Source organism: Morchella importuna (assembly GCF_003444635.1).
Source record: "Morchella importuna strain M04M26 chromosome Unknown Morimp01GS014, whole genome shotgun sequence".
NCBI lineage: Eukaryota > Fungi > Ascomycota > Pezizomycetes > Pezizales > Morchellaceae > Morchella > Morchella importuna.
Window position 1 is genome coordinate 926,667 of NW_025763411.1, and position 20,068 is coordinate 946,734.

General features: G+C 46.6%; 4 protein-coding genes across 4 annotated transcripts; 2 read left to right on the plus strand and 2 right to left on the minus strand.

The window, feature by feature from the left end:
• Window positions 1–3,997: 3,997 nt before the first annotated feature.
• LAJ45_05416 (uncharacterized protein) lies at window positions 3,998–6,235 on the plus strand (the record flags this gene model as incomplete). Its single annotated transcript, XM_046114987.1, has 3 exons — window positions 3,998–4,143; window positions 4,458–5,717; window positions 5,773–6,235. The coding sequence occupies 3 exons, from the start codon at window positions 3,998–4,000 to the stop codon at window positions 6,233–6,235; spliced, it is 1,869 nt and encodes a 622-aa protein (XP_045972024.1).
• A 2,219-nt stretch (window positions 6,236–8,454) lies between these two features.
• Window positions 8,455–9,057, plus strand: LAJ45_05417 (uncharacterized protein; the record flags this gene model as incomplete). Its single annotated transcript, XM_046114988.1, has 4 exons — window positions 8,455–8,667; window positions 8,746–8,764; window positions 8,843–8,916; window positions 9,004–9,057. The coding sequence occupies 4 exons, from the start codon at window positions 8,455–8,457 to the stop codon at window positions 9,055–9,057; spliced, it is 360 nt and encodes a 119-aa protein (XP_045972025.1).
• A 1,377-nt stretch (window positions 9,058–10,434) lies between these two features.
• Window positions 10,435–12,079, minus strand: LAJ45_05418 (uncharacterized protein; the record flags this gene model as incomplete). Its single annotated transcript, XM_046114989.1, has 2 exons — window positions 10,435–11,450; window positions 11,542–12,079. 2 exons carry the CDS (start codon window positions 12,077–12,079, stop codon window positions 10,435–10,437), a joined length of 1,554 nt encoding a protein of 517 aa, XP_045972026.1.
• A 5,756-nt stretch (window positions 12,080–17,835) lies between these two features.
• On the minus strand, window positions 17,836–18,297 carry LAJ45_05419 (uncharacterized protein; the record flags this gene model as incomplete). Its single annotated transcript, XM_046114990.1, has 4 exons — window positions 17,836–17,847; window positions 17,899–18,018; window positions 18,071–18,156; window positions 18,294–18,297. 4 exons carry the CDS (start codon window positions 18,295–18,297, stop codon window positions 17,836–17,838), a joined length of 222 nt encoding a protein of 73 aa, XP_045972027.1.
• Window positions 18,298–20,068: the final 1,771 nt, after the last annotated feature.

The window sequence follows — 20,068 nt, forward strand, 5'->3', positions numbered from 1 at the left end:
TAGAAGCGAAAATGAGTGAGGTGGTTTAGCTACCAGAGCCTCAAAGACGATCGCAGATAAAAACGGTTGGCAAGAATGCGGGGCACTAAACACCTATTGTTTTCTAACCGGCTTAGGGCTAGAGGCGCATGCGGTGAGCATCAGGTTCGATGTAGTTTAGTCATCTCCTTTCTTTGAGTTTTCCACGAATAAAGTCAGATCTAAGGATATAGGTATTATAATAAAGATATAAAGTAGGTAGAGTACTTTGCATCTACATCATGTGGTACTAATTTATTTAGGGCAGGTTGTTGCATGTTGTTTCTGGTTTTTCTCTTCTTATAATTTACGGCATGTTCGTGAGCTGGGTTGGACACGATCCCGGATGTTTAATGCAGGCAGAAAGAGGACTCAAACATCGAATCACTGTTGGGCAGACCGATAGACGTTACACACAGAATCACTCATACACCATACACACCCACACATATATAGTCTGGAATGGGGGGAGCAACGGACAAACCGAGACTGCCCTACAAGCCAGGCTGCCCTACAGGCCCTACAGCAAGGCTGTTGTGTGTATTTTTGTTCAACCACTCTCTCGCTCATATTTGCCTCTACGCATGTCTTGGCTGCACGTGTTATGCCCAACCTTTGGTGTCGTTACCCCAGCTCACCTTTGTTTTTCGCAGGCGTCAGACGTCTGCTTCAACCCCTTCCAGTTTCACTTCAGCCCAGTCCCGTCCTGTGGGTTGCCGCCCTATCATTCTTCAGCCTTACAAGCCACTAGTCACTACCACAAGAATAATACCACAGGGTCCCGAAGTCCGAGGCAGGCACGCCATGAGGAAAGGTGTGGGAGCCGCTGACGAAATAGCTTCTCTAAAGAGCGCGCGCATCCCCATACTCCATTTTCTTGTTTCCCAGGTATTTCAACCCAAGGGCCAATTAACATCCGCGAATAGCTGATAAAAGTACTCTATATGCATAGCTATCTACCTACCCAATACTCACCCACTATCCTTCGGTTGGTGGTGGGCGGTGGTGGTGTGTAGGAAAAAGCAGTTGCTTTCTGCGCTAGAACTATCGACTGACATGCCCGCACGACTCTACTCGAGAAGTAGGCATTTGGGTGCGAACACTAGAAAGATAGAGGGAAAATTAGAGAAGAGGGGTTGGTGAGCTAAGATAAAATGGCAAGCGCGTGATCATACATAAAACCGTATCTATTTGCGCGGGACCTCAGCGGCCCCGATACTTCAGCCTGCTCTTGAGACCTAAGATGTGGAATCAAATCAAAATCCATCTATCGGTAGATTTTTATCGTATTTACACCGTCTGAGTTGTCTTCGACTCCGTTGTCCTTCTCAAACATGCTCATTCTTCGATTTTTCAAACCTCGCGTTCCTGACTCCCATGATGTCCTTTCCATCCGATTTTACAATATGATAGGTACGTCTGACTGTTTCTACCCTCGGGAGCATCTAAGTGGCATAGGCGCAGACACGGTCAGGCAAGCAGATACAGTACCGCACCATGCACCAGGGTCGTGGCTTCAAGCCAGATTGAGAAGTTAAGAGGGAGCTGCAACATGATGCTTGTCAAGTTAGCTGTGCAACACTACTAGTACTTAGATCTTTCTAAAGGATGGAGAGTTCTTAAATTCTTTATTTTTCATTTTAAGAAAAAGTCATGAAGAAAATTTATCTGATCTAATTGATTTCGTTGGCTTTTACAAGGATGGAGTAGGTACACAGAGGATCAGATTAGCCGTGAAAGCCATTATATTCGTCTAATAGTGAGTTTAGAGGTCATCATCATGTAGTGGTGAGTGTGGTCCCTCGCAACCCACGAGTGCAATCCAAGCTGGTGGATCGAGGGAAATGGGCCAATCCCACAGCTAGATCGATGTCCTTACCTCATTGACTCCATTCCTTCGGTTTTTTTTTTCTTTTCCGTTTCTCTACTCCCCCTTTCAACTTTCCTTTCCCCCCTTCTTTTTCGCCCACTCTCTGCCTTTGAATGTTCCCTGTAAATATTATCTGTAACGAGTGCCAGAGAGTGCTGTCAGCGGTGGCGGATGAGTGAACCCGGGGCCAGGCTTTCATGGAACCGCGTTCGCCCTAGCTACCGATGGTAGATTCCCTTGGCCGAGCACGGACAGTGTGAGCATGATTCAAATCGTAATTCTCGACCCTGTCAATCCGGTGTCGATTTTTAGCAGCGGGTTCTAGGTAGGGCTGGTTTTATGTGCCGCTGCTTTGAGACCAGCAGAACACGATTCGGAGACATTTGTGACGAAAAGTGATAAGTTAGCAGTATTAGTGGAGAAGTCGGCGATTATGGTTGTGGGGTTGTGGATGTAGGTGATGGTGGTGAGGTAGAGTAGTGCTCTAGTGGAGTGAAGTGAGCACTAGGTACTCACTGGTAAGGAAACGGTCAACCAACGCCCTGCCAGTATGGTCAGGTCAATAAGTACTCTACGTAGCATGAAAGCAAGGCTAGGACGCCCCAATGTAGAGAAAGGGCGTTCACATCGTTTCCCTGTGAGGCTGAATCTGCATCGCTGCTGCTTCTCTGCTCACTGCTCCCGACGGGGTAGGGAAGAAGTCTCCTCTCCCCCTTGCACCCTGGATATATGATCTAGCTGTTATTTGCTATATCCATACTAACCACAGCGTCCCTCAATAACTTACAGGCGCACTCACATACCCAGCACGTACATACATATACCTACCTCTATCCTCGTACATACATAAGGTCGGTTTTTTTGTTCCACCCCCCTCTTCCCCACGTCTCCGCCTCTGCTTGGTCCGTCATACATACCTACTAGTCGGCTTCCATTTATCCTTCGATTTTTCTCTCGCCTTACAACGTCCTTCTTTTGGCACCGTTCACATAGTTATCCCATCTACGTAGCTACCGTCTTGTGCAGCTAGACTTCGCCCTACCCATTCACCACAACCACCACACTTCTTCGACTCATTTTTATTCTTCACCATCACGATCACTTGAGCTATTCGTCCAAAACGGCTCTATAACCAACGTCAATTAGTTGCTGTTTTTGAGGGAATCTTTCTGTGGCTGTATGTTGCAAGACCCGGTTGGGATCATATTCAATTTAGCAGGAAGGGTCTTCAAGATCCAGCGGCGGGCGATCGAGTTGCGGCTGGTGTGAAACCATCCCGAAAGAAAGAAACACAGAGAGAGAAAGAGAGGGGGAAAGTTACAAAGGTAGAAAAATAGAGGCAGAACGACAACCACGAGGTGAATTTATCTGCAGGGAGAGCGAACACAACGATAAGGAGGCGACGAGCACAAGTAGAGGTGGCGAAAAAAATAATTGGGGTTTTGAGATGAAATAGCAACCTTTGTACTTGCTCGGGTATTTTATTTCCTAGTTGGTAAAATCCGCCGCCAACGTTTCAGCTCCTTCAGCTGGTGTTGTTGAATAGCTGACCCGTAACCTCTGATTAGACGAGAGATCACGACCCAAATATATCGAGTGTTAGTTAAGGAAACCATCCTCTCGGAGAAATCCTTGTTTCCAACCCCCTCCCACCACCACGCACTAGTCGCATAGCTATCGTTAAAGGTATTCAATTGGACCCGGTAATCTTGCTTCAAGATCATCCCATGAATCTGATCATTGTTATTATTAAGGCACAGCACTAGATACCCGTCGCCCGATCTTGTATCCCTCCCCCCCCAGCTCTTCTTCATGGGTTTCCCTCGATTAAACAACAACTTCAGCCTTCCAGCCATCCGTAGCCCTGACGGCAATCACGCCATGGATACAGGCAACGACTTCCCATCCTCACCACAACGCATCGCTCAAAGATCTATGCCTCTTCCAATACCTCTATCCAAGAGCTCCCCCACCTCTAGCCGGGGGGTATCTTTTGCTTCACAGAGCTCTCACGTCCCACCAGTGCCTTCACTTAATCCACCGCCAATATTGTCTTTAGACCCTCCTTCACTGCCATCTCATCGATATCACCATCATGACGATGACTCAATGGCTGAGGATTGTGATGATAGTGAAGGAAAAGAAATCGCGCGACGGCGAAGAAGAGAGGAGACGAGGGACCGGGATGGTCGAGGAAATCGACTGTCCTCTAATGATTGGCCTTCGAGAGTATCTCGAAAAAATGGAGAACCACAGTATGACCCCCCCAGTAGCCTTGAAGACACCAGAACCAGGAATGAAAACCCTTTCCCGAAATATTGGAGCAGTGACTTTCCCAGGAAACCTTTAAAGAATACCAAGGAGTTGAGTACCCATATTGCCAGTATCAATACTTCTTGTAGCATTTATTTAATATATGCATTGATATACTCCGATAATAATATCTCGCACATTCCCCCACTCGATTCTATACCCATCGTTATAACCTGCTTGTCACTGCGTTTGTCGTTTCGATGTTTAACTGCATAAAGAGGAACAATTATTAACTTTTGCAATCTTGTGAATTCAGTAGCAGATTGCAGGGTGACGCTTCCGTACGTGGGGCTATGGAGAAATCGGTCAAAGCCTACGACATGGGCCTTGTCGCAAAGCTCAATGGGGGAGCTAAATCAGAACCTTCAAATCGAAATTACTTTACTCAGCCACAAAACTATCGACCTTTATCATATACTACCCCCACCCCCGAAGAGTTTCCGCCATCCCCTCTAGGTCTCTGGCGTTCATCCAAAGAATTTATTAAGAGCCGAACCTCGAACCCAATACCAATACCTAGTCCGGGATCTCAAACTCCAATTGAAAGATGGGCTCAAGCAGATGGCATCCCACCACCATTGGGACTGGCAGAACCGGTACCAGGGCAGCCGTCTTTTTCACCGGCGTTTACTGAAATCCGTAATTCCGGGGATAATGCAAGCGTTTCATCGTATGTCACAGATAATGATGCACATTCTAATGGAGATGCTCGAATGCGTCGGTCAATGAGTGCATCACTATTGGGACAAGGTTTTGATGATTCAGGTATTGCTAGTTCGATGCAGTCTAGAAATAGCTGCGACCCATACGAAGATAGTGATTACCAAATGGATGAGGCGCCATATCATCATGTGTATCAAATGAAGCGGCTTACGATCCAAGATGCACGCACACCTCCAAAGTCTAACTCATACCCCAGCCAAGTTAATCACCAGCGAGTTGGCTCAAAGCGAAGAGCTTCATCTCCCCCGAATGAAGATACCATGAATTCGGAGCCGACAAGGAAAGGGGTCCTATTGGAAAGTGTTGGGAGTGAAATCTACGATCGTAGTCGAAGAACATCACCCATACATCAAGGTGGAGCACGAAATTCCCCTGGTGGACCTTCTAAGTGTCGTGCGTCTTCTGGGATTTTTAGTTCGCAAGTTCCTAGATCTGCATCCGGATCTTTTGCTTCCGCAGCTGCATCTTCTCTAACGTGGTCCTCATCAGTCGGTCTATCTTCATTAGCCAGCAGTATTACTACTGTAGACAGGGGAACACCAGCCACCTCTTATACACCCTCGATTGACATGGAGATTATAGACGCACCATTCCGTCAATCTCAGATAACACTAGCTGCAAATAGACCAAATAATAGGCAGCGCACTGGATCTGAAACAACAATTACGGCTACAGGGGCTGAGAAGGATACTGTTGCTGTGAAACATCTCTCGGCACCTAAAATGGCTGGCGCGTTCATCTGCGAATGTTGTCCCAAGAAGCCTAAAAAATTCGAGACATACGAGGATCTGCAGTAAGTTCACTTACTAAATGGTGTTTACTCGCACAAGCTGACCGAATAAATGTAGGTTGCACGAAACAGAGAAGCAGTATAGCTGTCAATACTGCAGCAATCGCTTTAAAAACAAAAATGAGGCAGAGCGACATCAAAATTCTCTTCATTTGAGGAAACACTCTTGGTCCTGTGCAGCGCTTTGCGGCTATGAAGCTGCCTTTCACCAGTCACCACAAAGACCGAATGCAGAAATTTGTGGTTACTGTGGAAAAGAATTCCCATCGCCCCCACAATGGGATGCCCGAGTTGAACATTTGACGACGGAGCACAAGTTTGGAGAGTGCAATCAATCTAAGAAATTCTATCGTGCCGACCACTTTAGACAACACTTGAAGCATAGTCACAGTGGAACAAGCGGGAAATGGACAAATGTCCTGGAGAATGCTTGTATGAGGGATGAGATTCCACCGGCTACAGGGAGCCTTGGTTTAGGAACTTGCGCGACCTCGGCCATATCCGAAGAGGGTTCGGACTAGATCTCGGTAGTGGTGATTTTTGTTTGTGGCGGCGTTCTTTTTTTTTTTTTTTTTTAATTTTATTTTATTTCCAAGGCATTTCCTTCTTTGGGGGTATTGGCGATTTCCCCATTTCTTCTCCAAAATTGGAAACTGGACCAGAGATTTCAGCTGGAAGTCGGCCCTAACAGCGCTGACTGTGTGTTGATCTGCACCTTGACGTGTGGATGGTGAACGCCCGTTTTTTTTGTGGGCCTTTTTTTTTATGCAAACGATTAGACGCAAGTCAGGTTGGAAAAAGTTGTTTTATTTATATTCTGGAGGGCTTTTTTAGGCAAGGGTATAAGGGAGGACGGGATACTTACGGTTTCGGTACAAGGCGGCCAACTGCAATTGAGAGGGCTCAATAAGACTTTCACACGACATCACGATTTCATGAGGAATATTTTGCCACTGGATTTTCCGGCAAGGACGGTTATTGGCGTTGATACTGTCTTCGCGTCTTTTCTTCCTATCAACATTCTTAAATTTCTTTCGGTTATTATTGTCGCTTTTTAAACGCATTTTAGGGATCTTTTATTTATGTTGGGGAGGGCCTTGTTTTCTCCTTTTCTTGCTAATTTGGAATTTTTCATCTCCCTTTTTTCCCCTCCCCCCATGTTCATGTGGTTCACTTTACTCGGAGTTTAACGGTTTTCCGGCGGAAGGTTCAGACTTATCCCGAAGCATTTGCACCGCATGTATTAAATTTTATTTCAGTGTGATGAGATTCAGCTCAGCAATAATTTCGCAATAGAAACAATGGTGTGCTATTATCTGCAAGATCTACTATAAGTTGAGAAGGTTAATAGGTTATGTTTATGATTATGTTAGATACAAGTGAAATTACAGCGGTTGCTAGCGTAGCACCGAATTAAAACAGGGTTGTATCTACATGTACTTTCATATTCTTGTCATATGCCTACCGTTAACGAGCGGTCCCAGTGTTCATTTAGTACATATATTTATAGTACATAATGTAAAAGTTAAGGCCTAGAATTTCTCCCGCCCGGCCTCAATGTTTATTTACTTTGAACCCTTTACCTGTGTGTATAACGTAACCTATCATACGAGAAACTGTAGGACCGAAGAAGTTAAAAACCTTCAGGAGATTCCCAGACGCAATTCGTTCGTAGCAAATATATGCAAGTTAATAATTTGGAAATGCCGTCCAATCGCAATCTTCACCTAAGTATAGCTACAATATTAACTATACCCCACACCCCAAATTACTCACAATTTTTTTTTTTTATATATATATAACGCTATATATACAAATTTCTGTTTCATCCCAACACAGTGATATCCTCGGCTCGCCTCTAAAACCACAGGACACTAGTATGTATACCCTTTATTCTGTGTCAGGTTGTCACAACCGTAATCACCATCACCATCATCATCATCATCATCATCATCATTATGATTATTATCCTTATTATTAACACTAGATGCTGTGCCTCAGGTGATAGCACTTCTCTAAGCCAAAACTCGAGACCTCGACAGAGTGACAGCCTAACTAGTCGGGAGGGGGTATACATGCTGAATATTACGACATCTTGATCAACCGAGGCCTTTATCCTGCTTATCTTCGTCCTTGGGGGAAGATGTCTATGGCCAACTGTATGTAATTGGCGCCGTAGGTCATGATACATTAGTTCATTATAAGTCCTCTAGTCCCACTCATCTTCAATCAATAGATTAATCGTTTTCGAAAGGTAACAGGCCCCGAACAATCATATATCATAAAATCAATGAGTTAACAGCGTACAAAGCAATCATATATGCTCCGCCCTAAGTGTTAAACCCATAGACTCTATTGGCACATTATCTGCACCGCAAGACACCCGATGCCCACCTGGGATAACACAAGCCAAACTGCATGTAACCTACCTTCTGGACATTAACCGATTAAACAAATACAGCCGCCACGTTGCAGGTGGCCTGGGGACGAGTGATGTTTCGTGATCGATATATTCAGTTGAGAAATAACATGATTTGCTAATTTCGATTATACGACACATGCATCCATCAGTTAGCCGTGACCACTCCCTTACAGAGATGACAGACAATAGGGCGAGTGATCCAGGTATTTACCAGAGCCATGGGAGTCTCACTTGAGCACTTAGAGATCATGGGCATGTGGATGGCTAAGATGAAGGTCAATATGTTCCAGATGAGGAGGTCTTTTTACACCCGAGACAATGTTCTACTTGAGAAAATCTGACCGATCCCTTTCTACCCCCTCGAGTCGAATCATATTCTATGAACCGAGCTGTTTAGGGTTAGTCATTATTAACACTCACGTGCAGGCTTGGCTGCAAACACTTGGTCAAGCATTTTTGTTTGTCCGACTGAGACAGAAATATCCGATCAGCCTCAAACTAACTGAATCCATCACACATCTCCCTCACCCGGTTAGTCCCTGCTTTGATCATTGACCTCAGCACCCTGGTCTCCAGGCCCAATCTAACCACAGAGAAAAATGTCGACAGGAGCAGTCACCTTGCCACGGTACCGGTAATAGGGTTTAACCCGGACCGGCCGGCCCTGTGGAGTTACATCGGGATACATACCGACGGGGCCGTGAAGCCATTCAGAGATGCACGCCGAGTCCCCTGCCTGTGGACCTCTTGCTACAAACTTTACCTATTCCCTATCGAAAAGTATGTATGTGCTCTAACCCCTTCGCTACCCCTGGTTTGTTGTCGTTCGTTGATAACGATTGGCGGTCTACCGCTGACGTCATAAAGGAAAACCCCGCGAATCAAAGTGGCTCTATAGGCACGACAAACCCCCTCCCCTAGGACGGTTGAGAAGTTTACTGGCACTCGTCTGGCGCAGAGTGCCTCAGCGCAAACCTAATCTAACCTACCAAAAACACTATTACATTTTCGGACGGTTTTCAACTACATGTAGCTAACTACAGCTACACTCTACATAAAATCTGCACTTTTGTAGGGAATCCCGTGTTTCATCACCGGGGCAATCCCGACGTTTCCCCCCCGCTGCGCGCAGAAATGGCCACCTAACTGGATGGGAAAAGGCGTGTGACGCTTCCGTACTGGCTTGCCGTTCTTCTGGAATATTGTGGAAGGAGGTGCTAGACGGGGATGGGATAGGACGATAGGAATGGGGAACAAGTTTGGGACGTGACTTGACTTTTACAAGGCAAGGCCGACGAAATAGTCATTCCCCAGGTTTCAACGTTTCAAAACACTTGGCCACGAAGAAGGGCAGCACCAGGCAGACCAGAAAGAGGGATATTTATAAACCTCGGCGTTACATTCTAGGAAGTGGGTGTGTGCCATGTAGGTATGATGCGCGAGAAAATATCACCCCCTCTCTCTCTTTGCCGTCCGTTGGGGAAGAGGCTTTCTTTTTGCTTTTGCTTTCTTTTTGCTTTGGGCATTTCAGGTACCGATAATAATGAATTTTCAATATTGATTTTTCTTTTTTATATATTTATTTTGCGATTCCTATTTCTCTATAGAGAACAAATGGGGGAAGTAAGGCTACTGTATCTAGCAGCGGGGTAAAAGAGAGACCCCCATAAAAAGCCAAAAGAGCTCAATAAAGAACGAGGTATATGTAATAAAAGCCAAAAAAAGAAACCTCTTCCTAAAACAATCTCTCTCTTTCAGCTCAGTAGTAAGCGCTTGAATAGAATACAAGAGAAAGACCATTCGCCCGCCGTAATCGATAAAACTAAAACAATAAGAACAAGATGCATTTTTTTCTTCAAAGATCGCCGCCAATGATTTCCAATTCAATCAACCAGCCAATATTTCCATTTTCCATTTCCGTTTCCTCTGTAAAGTAGTAGTAGTATGAGCAGTTTTGTAATAAGATAAAAAAAAAATTCGTAAATAGATAAAAAAATAAAAAAACCACCTTTTTTGCCCGTTTCTAGTAAGTAGCTCCAAGTTTATACAAACAGTAAAGATAAAGATAAAACAAAACACCACCTTAAACATTATAGTGCGCCCATAGATAGAGAGAAAAGCCCCCAATAGTGATAGGAAAATCGTTTCCAGGCAAACAAGGAAAAAAAACAAAGAGAAAACTCAAACAAGATTCGTAAGGAATGTCGTGTCAGTCATGTCATAAACATTATCTGGACCAGAAGGAAAACCAAAACATAAGAAAAAAACCTGTACAAATATCCAAAATAAAACAGAAGCTCATCTGGACATAGTCCTCTCTGAGCCCCTCAAACTCCTCAAGCTCCCTGTCTCGCTCGCGCCCACTGGCAACACCGTTACCGGAATGAGTGTCTGCATGCCCATGCTCTCGCCGCCTGCACTCCCAGCACTAACTCCCGAGGCGCCTGAGGCATTGGACTCGAGTCTCTCCAGGCCCGCAAGTCCCATGACCTCTACCCGTCTGGCATACTCCAGCACCTTCTTTGACTCTGCGATCCTCACCCGCCATTCCGCCTCCTTGTCCTTTCTCTGTAGCTCGACATTGCGCAGCTCCTGTGGGCTGCTCCACCCGCTCGCGATCATGCATGAGTAGGCAGTGTCGTACGCGGCAAGGTCGGCATTCATCTCCTCAATCATGTCTGCGAGTGAGTCTGCCGTGACAGCCGTGACAGGTGCAGAAGGACGGCGGGGGGCTAGTGGAGTGGCTGGATCAATGCTGGGGACCTTTTTGTGGGTGTGGGTTGGGTGGGAAGTGACGAGATGGAGTGAGGTCTGGGATGCGGAAGCGGCAGTGGGGGACATGAGGGGTGAGATTGTGGGGGGGTGGAGGGGCGAAGAGACGAGCTCGGAGGAGGGGAAGTGACTGTCGTACATCTCGGGGAAGACGTCTGTCGCTACTGTAAGCGGTGAGTAGACGGGGGAGGCGGGATAGCTGGTTATGCTGGTGGCGACTGGGGGGTGTTGGGAGGCCGGTGAGTTTGCAGATGGGCGGAAGAAGTCGTCAAAGGTGTCGTGCTCGTCTGGTGGGGGTGTGCCAGCGTAGTAATTGGGTAGCGTCGAGAGTGCTGGCACAGGGGGGGCACTGGTGTTGGGGCCGGAGAGGCGGCGCTTGAATGAGGCGCGCAGTTTATACGGGACGACCTTGTTGAGGATTGTTGCTGCGCGGGAACGGGAGGCCTCACTGGCGGGGGATTGAGGCGCTGATGTAGGAGAGGAAGTGAAGCAGTCCGGGTCGATTATAAGGTCGTCTGACCCGGGATACGGTCTTTCGTCATCTGTGAGCACTCGTTCGTTAGTTGGTTGCACAAACAAGCAAAATTGGTCAAACAAAGAAAATAAAACAAGATTTTTCTGGGGCAAACAAACCATTAGATGGAGGCGTGAGAGGCATTGGTGTCTGTCCATTGTGGTGATGACTGCCAGAGTGATAGCGGGACTGATGGTACTCATAGTTATAACTGTCTCCGCCGCCGCCAGTCGCAACGTGCAACTTCTTAGTCAGACGCATAGCCGACGTTTGCCTGCTGATGCCCTCCACCTCCGCATCGTCACCACCATTGACACTCACGCCCAACCCAAACACAACCTCCAGCCCATCGTTCTCGTCGTGATCGCAGTCACATCCCTCGTCCTCGTGCTGTTTGTGTTGCTCCACTTCATCCTGCTCGTCTTCCTCGTCCTCCTCTTTCAAGGTCTCCACAGACCGGAACGGGAGCACCTCCGTGTGCGTTGAGTCTAGTGGTGAGTAGTGCTGCCTGATCTCGGCGATCATGACAGTGCTGGGCGGCGACTTTTGCTTGTGCAGAAGCATGGCTTCATAGGCGGGCTCGAGAGGCTGCAGCTGCGGTATCCCACGCCGGTCGGCGAGACGGCGGGGTGATATGATGGGGTTGTAGTATGCCATTGATTGATTGTTGTTGGTATATATTTTTATTTTTAGGTCGAGTTTGCTCCGCTATCGATGCTTGTTGGCCTTTTCTATGGAAAGCTGAATTATACTGAGGGTTTGGTTTGCTATGGATGGCTGACTGTTGCTCAATTGGAAAACTACAGAGCGGGCCCGAAGTGATTTATGCCTCGGAGGGATATGGACAGCGGAGAGGGGAATGACGGCGGTGGTGGGTCTGCCTTCTTTCTTGCTTCTTCTTATTTCCTTTTTTCCACTTCCTAAGTAGTGATGGTGGTAGTAGCTGTGGATATCTAGCAGCAGAAGCAGAAGCAGAAGCAGAAGCAGCGGTAGGCAGTAAGTAGTAGTAGGTAGTAGTAGTAATGTAGTAGTAGTAGTGGTGGTGGATTTTCGTTGCTTTGCTTGCTTTTGCTGCAGACTTGCGTGGCACAATCAAGGTTTGGGGGGGGGGGGGTGGTGGTGGGCTAAGTTAAGTACTTCCCACTCTATTTACTGCGGCTTGAACGTTTTAGACCCGTCTCTGTCTGTCGCGTAGATGGACCAACCAAAACCCGAATTTGAGTTTTTTTTTTCCCTTTCTTGATTGTAGAGTGGATAATATAGATAGACGAGAATCCGGGGCCGGAACTCTTTCCGGGTTTGCGATAGGATAGGGATGAGGGAGGGAGTGGTTTTGAGTATGTATAGTAGATAGTCAAGTAAGTACCACTTGGTCAGTGAGGAAGTGGAGTTTGCCTTAGGTTTGTTAAGGTGTCCACTACGGACTGGACTGGACTTGACTGGACTTTTGACCGATGAGTTGATTTTCACTCTCTCTTTAGCGGTGGGGGCGGGCGTGAATGTATATGTATTGTATTTTAATTCCCAGTCAGGTGTGTGGTGGTGGTGCCGGGGTGCGTGGGGGATATCTTTTTTTTTTCTTAAAAAAAACCCTATTTTATGGCTGAACGGGAAGGAAGGGGAGAGGGGGGGGGGGGGGGCGAGAAAGCTAGTAGTTAGAGATCAGGAAGAAGCAGAAGAATCAGCAGAAGAATAATGCGGGCTGGATGGATGGCTGGAGGGATGGATGATGGGCTGCTTGCTTGCTCGGAGGGTAATGACCCAAAGCAGTGGGTTGGTGGTGATTGTGATAGGCACAGTGTTAATGAGAGAAGAGTTCACGTTTATTATTTTATTTCATGTAGAAGCGCAAATTACCATCATCTAGGTAGGGTGGGAGGAGGACAGTGAGTCGTGAGTGAGTGAGTGACTGACTGAGTAAGTTTGCACAGCACCTCCGCACCGCACTGCGCTCTGCGCTGCACCTCAGATCTGGAGTGGAACAGAAAAACATCAGTGGTGTTTTTTTTCTCTCCCTTCCTTACTGGGGGTGAGCACGTCACGGGAACGGATGGATAGGATTGCTCCATGTTCTGCTATGGCGATTCTGTTGACTTCGACTCGCAAGGAAAGCAAGCTTCTGTCTGAGAAATACGGTGGTGGTGGTGGTTTGGAGATTATGCCTACCTATGCCTATGCTTATGCTATGCTATGCTATGCACTCATTCATTTCACTTCACCTCACGTACTTTCACCTCACAGTTCCTCTAAACAGCAGTTACAACATGGCCCCCCCATAGCTCCAGCTAGACACAAAACGTGGTTCTGTTCTCCTCCACCATCCATGGCCATCCATCCACCACTCCTCGGATGGCTGTTGTCTGCCTGCCTGTACGTAGAGTAGCGCAGCGTAAAGAAGCATGCGCTGCAGCAGCGTACAAAGAAGGTCGGGGGACGCGGCGCTGGGACGTGCGTGGGTCTGTGTGTCCTACCTCTCTCTCTCCTCCTCCACCGGCACTTTGTTCTTTCTTCGACATACATACATGCTCTGTCTACTCTACGTCGGGAAGGAAGCAAACGTACCTATCTACATACAGAAATTCCAAAGTAGCTACTCTACATAATCTAGAAGCACATTGAGGATGCGATTTGATGTAGTTAGTCTTCTCTTGCAGCATAAACAAAAAACAAAACAAGTTTTGAGGCTCGTTTGTGGGGTGGGGTGGAGAGAGAGTGTGCAAGAAACGAACGATGGTTACTGTTATTTAATTGCACCTCGTGAGTGAGTCGAGTGAGTGATTCATGAAACCCGAGAAATTTTTCTCTGCGAGTAGGTATAGAAAAGAAAGGCAAACCCAATTCTTTCCCCGCCGCTGAATATACAGAGTCTGGTAGAATTATTGCGAAAGTCAGAACTAAAAGAGTGGGCTTCTTGGTCCGTGCTCACTGCAGAAATTCCTTTAAGGGCCAATAGGACTATCGGGTCACGGGAAAACCCACTTTCGCAATAATTCTACCAGACTCTGCACATTGGTCGGATCGTCCTAGTGCTGCTTGACCTGTCTAATCTGTCTACCTAGGATGACAGAACGGACAGATGAAGATAACCAAAGTGTGTATGATAGTCGACGCCAAAAAGATAAATATAGAGTTGGTACAGCTACATACATAAGCTATCTGCATAGCTACTCTAGAGCAGATCAGTAGTGGTAGTCACGTAGAAAGTCGAGGTAGTAGCAGTAAGTTTACTACAGTACTGTAGCTAGTAGTGCCAGTAGTCATTTAGCTATTGTGTATCACCAGCAATTAAGAAGGATTTCGGTCATCCCATCAAGCAAGCATGTGGGATGTCCAGGTCGTCGATGCTACCACAAGTACTCTACTCCAGACCGTACCACCGTTGCACCGCCATGAATGCTAACTCTAACTCTAAACACCTCTCGAGTTATAGTTTACCCTTCCAGTTACAGTTTATCTCAATTATCGACCACGTGTGGAGGGTATGTAGAAGCATAGTACATGTATTGTACTCTACATAGGTACTCTATGTAGCTTAATCTCCACTCTATCAATTAGATGAACACGCTGGTACCTCCAGAGTACATACATGTACATAGAGTGCCTACTCTAGAGTACTCTAGGAGTACATACATGCGGCCGGGTGATAGTCCCCAACATCGGCACCCAGCAGCGCGCAGCTCGTAAGGCTGTACATACCACCTAGCTAAGTACATGTATGTACGAACGAAACCGAATGCACGCCTACGTAGCCTGCAGTCGGTCAAGCAAGCAGCAAGCAGGCAGCAAGCAAACAATGCAATGTGTAGGTACATTGTAGGTTAGGCATTTTTCTTTGTGTGCGCCCAGCACTGGCAAGCAGCATGACAACAATTGAAACAAAAAAAGAGCGCAGCACAGAAACAACCAACACAACAGCACCATCTCCCCGACGACGTCCGTCTTCCGAGGTGCCCTCCCTCGAGACAGAAAGTTGCCTTCTAACTCCATCCATACTCATCCTCACTCCTAACTCCCCTTCTCCGGTTCCGGAAGCGGCTGAAAAGAGCTAATCCAGGAACCAGGGTCAGGGAAGGGAGAGAAGGAAGGGAAAGGGAAAGGGAGGCTAAACTCCCGTGCCCCAACTACATGTAGTTAAGACCCTGGGATACTGTGATGGTGCCAGGGTCAACGCGCAGAGCAGATGCCAGAGAAGAAAGAGTTCGTGAGAAACGGAACCTACCTCTGCATTTGAGGAAGCTGGTATGTAACTGTGAGGTGTGTATTCGTAAACAATCATCATTCTTTCATCACCCGGGAACCGCTTCCTTTATGACCCCTGCTCTTCTGCTTCTTCACTGCCTATTGAGGCTCTCCTGTCCCGTTGAAACGCCAATTTCCGAAATGCGGCGGCGGTGGTGGTGGTGGGGAAGGGGAGAAAAAAAACTGCTCGTGCTAGTTGGTTGGCGCTCGGCCGGAACCACTTTGGCCTACTTAGTAAGTAGCGTTGCGTAGTGGTACACACATGGCAACGTCTTACAGCTTCTTCTCATGCGACTTCAGCCTTACAACGCAAGTACCACCTCTCGTATCTAGAAATCTATATCTACCCGCCACAAGGGCACCGTTTTCAAATCATTCATAAGCGGCCGCGGTGGAGTAGCCTGCTCTCTTTATATCGCTAAAGAACGGAATTTCTCGGAAAAAAGGGGCCTATGATTTGCCCATCTGATGGTGATAGTGTTGATCGATAATCTAGACTTTGAGTAAAAACCCTAATAGCTAGAGTAGATGATGGTAGTGGCTTTTGGTAGTCCTAACTTCTAAGAATATCTTCTCTAGAGGCCGCCCCAGATGACTGTGTATGTAGAGTACTAGCCGGTAGTTAGGGCTCCGGTATCAAGAAGTGCCGGAGCCCGCTCTCTTAGGAAGAAGTCTCTTCGTGACCAGGACTCCAGGAGGCTAGGTGTATGGATCTAAAAAAAAAAACAAGCAATTATCGGCCGAATATCGACGACGATAGCCGATATCCATCACGGGGTACCCCGTGGTTTCGTTCCCCACGACAATGGCGGGTCGCGATCGTTCAACGAGTCCAGAAAGGTTAGGCCTGGGGAAAACTCAAATAAGGATTTCCAGATCTTGCCCTATAGTAGCATATTAGAAGAGTCGTATGATCCAATTGATTGATCGTGGGGTAGGAAAAAAGAAGCTATAAGCAATGCAATTTAATCAGGGGAAGCTTAACTCGATGAAAACCCGCTGTTGAGATCCACCTGCGTCCGTCCACCAGAGTTTCGAGTGGCCGAGTGTGGGGGGGGGGTAATTGAAGCTTCGAAGCGAAAGTCTTGAAACATTTCTTTTTTCTCTATAGCTCAGGTCACAGGGGGAAATTTGAAATTACATACAAAGAAACCTCACAGCATCGTGAAAGTCAGTGTCCTCATCGGCCGCTCACTCGTTCGCGTGGGGCACTAGGTCGCGGCGGTGATATCACGTGGATTCGTAAGTTGTAGCAACTGCAAGTCTGCAACCGTGACTGGCGTGGCGTCTTTTGTTTTTGTGGGGAAAATGTTAAGGGTCCCCCCACCTCTACCACTCAACCACCGGTCCACCTCCTTCTCCTCCTCCTCTAGGCCAGGTACGATCTGGAGAAGGGAGGAAGTTTGATGTGTGTGACCGTTGAAACGGTGTGTTATTTTTCCGTGGAAGAGGAGGTACGTACCAGGTGCTGAGAAGAGGTGAGCTTTCGGGTATGTATCCTGAATGCGACCAGAAAAAAGCAAATTCTATGATGTTCGACGTTAATGAGGAAAAAGGAACATGTGTTTTCGAAAAAAAATACGTCGTAGATTACCCAATTGCAATGGTTACTCGGGAATGGCCGAATCCCATCATTCACTTTCTAGGTTAGGGCTACCCACTCCAGCTAGAATAGGTACAAGGCACTCTAGCTACTCGCAATTGCTCAATCGATATCTGTCCTCAAAAGCAATTGTTCTTGACTGACGTATTGGCTTTTTCTTTTCTTTTCTTTTGTCACTCGGTACATACTCGAAATCACCGTTGTTCGTAAAACTCAGTAATCATCGTGCACCAGGGATGGAGGTTAGAGTAGTTAGTCTCCAAAATAAAAGCAATTGGTTGACGCAGATGTTGCCTTTAATTGTCACGATCACTACAAAAAATCACCACTCTTTCTATGTACCCCGCTCGTAGCCCGCAGTTTTTTCCTAATAATTATGATCATCGAGCTATACTACGATTGTGCTTTTAGGGCGCACATTCGGATTCTGTTTTCCATCCAATGGGTTACTGTATTGGAGGCTGTGACAGCGTTAAACTAACAGATGTTATACAGAGAGGCGTATGTTGTGTAATGTCACGCATAGTACAGTTAATTGATCTTGATGATTGATAGATAATCTAATCTTTCATCATCCAGACCACTGCATAGATCAGCCCCCGCCCAAAGCACCTAGGTACGAGTGCCTACCCACAGCTATAGTAGGTAGATCTATAGCTACGGAGTAGTAATCCAGACCATCGAGACCCAGCCCAGGTATGCGGGCCCGGCTGAGTGATAAATTGTCAGGAACCAGACTGATAAGTACCGGCATCTGTAACTATACCTTAGTGGCTGCGATTCAAACAACAGTGGCTTGAGCTTGCATTGGGATGAGGTAAAATTTCAGCTTCTGAGCAGGCATAGGGCATGTTTTCTCGGCCAACGCATGCATTGTTTTTGAAATGGCGAGCTAGATAGTGGTTAGCAGAAACATTCAATGTATGTACAGAAGAAACTCGAAGTTCTTTGCAAACACGTCGTCAGGTTTTACATGCTTATCTGCTGGGAGGATATGTATGCACTATCACGGTACAGTACTGTACATACCCATAGACATAAATTACTTTCCAGCCGCCCATGCTCAACATGCTTTATTCCTGCCTTATCATCTATCACACTTTAAACCACATGCGCCGGAAAAAACATTATCCACTCTAGGAAACTGCATTGCCGGAATACTGTCAATTTGACCCCTTATGTAGATATCTTGTTTTGAAACACGTGCATTCTGCAGACAGTTATATTTATAACTGGTAGGTGTCTATGTCCTTTTAAGTAGACGCATTTTGATGGCTACATCGAAAACCTTGCGGCGACATCGAATTGAGCCCGCATCCAGCCGTTGAAATAAGCAATGGATATGGACGAGGAAAGGCGTGCCTACCTTACGTGCTTATGTCGTGTACCTACAACATATCGGTGAACGCATGTACCACCAGGGCACAGTGCGAAAAATTATGATCGCCCTCGCTGAACGTTGGGAAATTTTGATCAGCCTTCGCTCGGTAGATTCCTATAAGCGTTTCCAGATCTAATTCACATTGCAAATACAACCATTGAGAATTAGCGAGTACGAGGGGGGTAAAGAGGGGGGTTGATGTCGAGTATGTACTGCTTGTCTAACCCGAAAATCCATCTATATCACTCCTCGCCGCCGTGGCTTGAAGAAAATTTCGGCTGTCCGGACATTTCCTATAATCGTGACCGAATAATAGTTTCTCCTTCTCTCTCTCTCATGGATTAATCCGTTGTTCCGTGTTCGACAAGGGCCAGGAAGGTATGTATATGCAAGTATTGGGGTTCAGAATTCTGGAAAAGAAACAACCAGAAGTCATTCGTACATAAAACCAAATTTCCACTGGACGGTTATATTGTTTTTTCCAAAGAGGAATTGAAGGTTTCCGCCAATGATATCCGTTGAGTAGGCTCGAGTGACCATATTGGAACTAGTCGTTATGCCGTCAGTTGGATTGAGTCGTCCAAATATTCGGGATTCCACGCGAAAGAACACTTAAGTGCATTCGCTAAGATCAGCTGTACGTGAGAGGTCGAAACCATTGATGCACTGCATGCAGGTACGTAAAAATGCAAAGACGGGAAGAGAGGGATTGTTTCATCCGGATTAATTGGAGCAGAAAGTCGCTCAGTTAAAAAGTTCTTCCCGGTTTTCAATGAGGCACCTTTCTTTTGTTTTTCTAGTATCCTGGTTTATAAACATGTGCATATATCCCAAAAGGTAAACGAATATGCTGTTGATAGAAAATGCTATTCTTCCCTGCATCTCCGACAAGACGGGCAAGAAAAAGCCATCTCTCCTGGTAGTCGGATTTGGTGAATCCTTCGCGAAATAAATTGCGCCTCATCTTAACATAATCCCGGTTCAATAAATACCCGCAGGTACATACTCTACCTACTGATACCAGCCGCGACGAACGGGCCAGCGGAGCTTGGATAAGTAAACTGTCGGATCAATTGAGACATGATACTCAGAGATAATGATTGTGTTGATTCCTCGGGGTATTGAGTCCGATATACATCTCAAAATTCGGAGATCAATTGAAAACATCTTCCGTTCATTAGGGGCGGATTTGCATGCTGTACAGTGGACTTTGAGAGGAAACGGTCCCCCACATTTCGCTTGAGCTGCATCGCAGGCGTCGAAGTCAAAACCATCAAAAAGAAATTAAGGCCACAAGGATCGCGCGGGGTCCACCACCTGAATCAAAATGATCGTCCTCACGCCGCGGAACTCTAGACATAGTTGAGTTTAGACCTGCACTATTCTCATCTGGTTGCTGAAAAGTGATAAACTATTTCCTCAT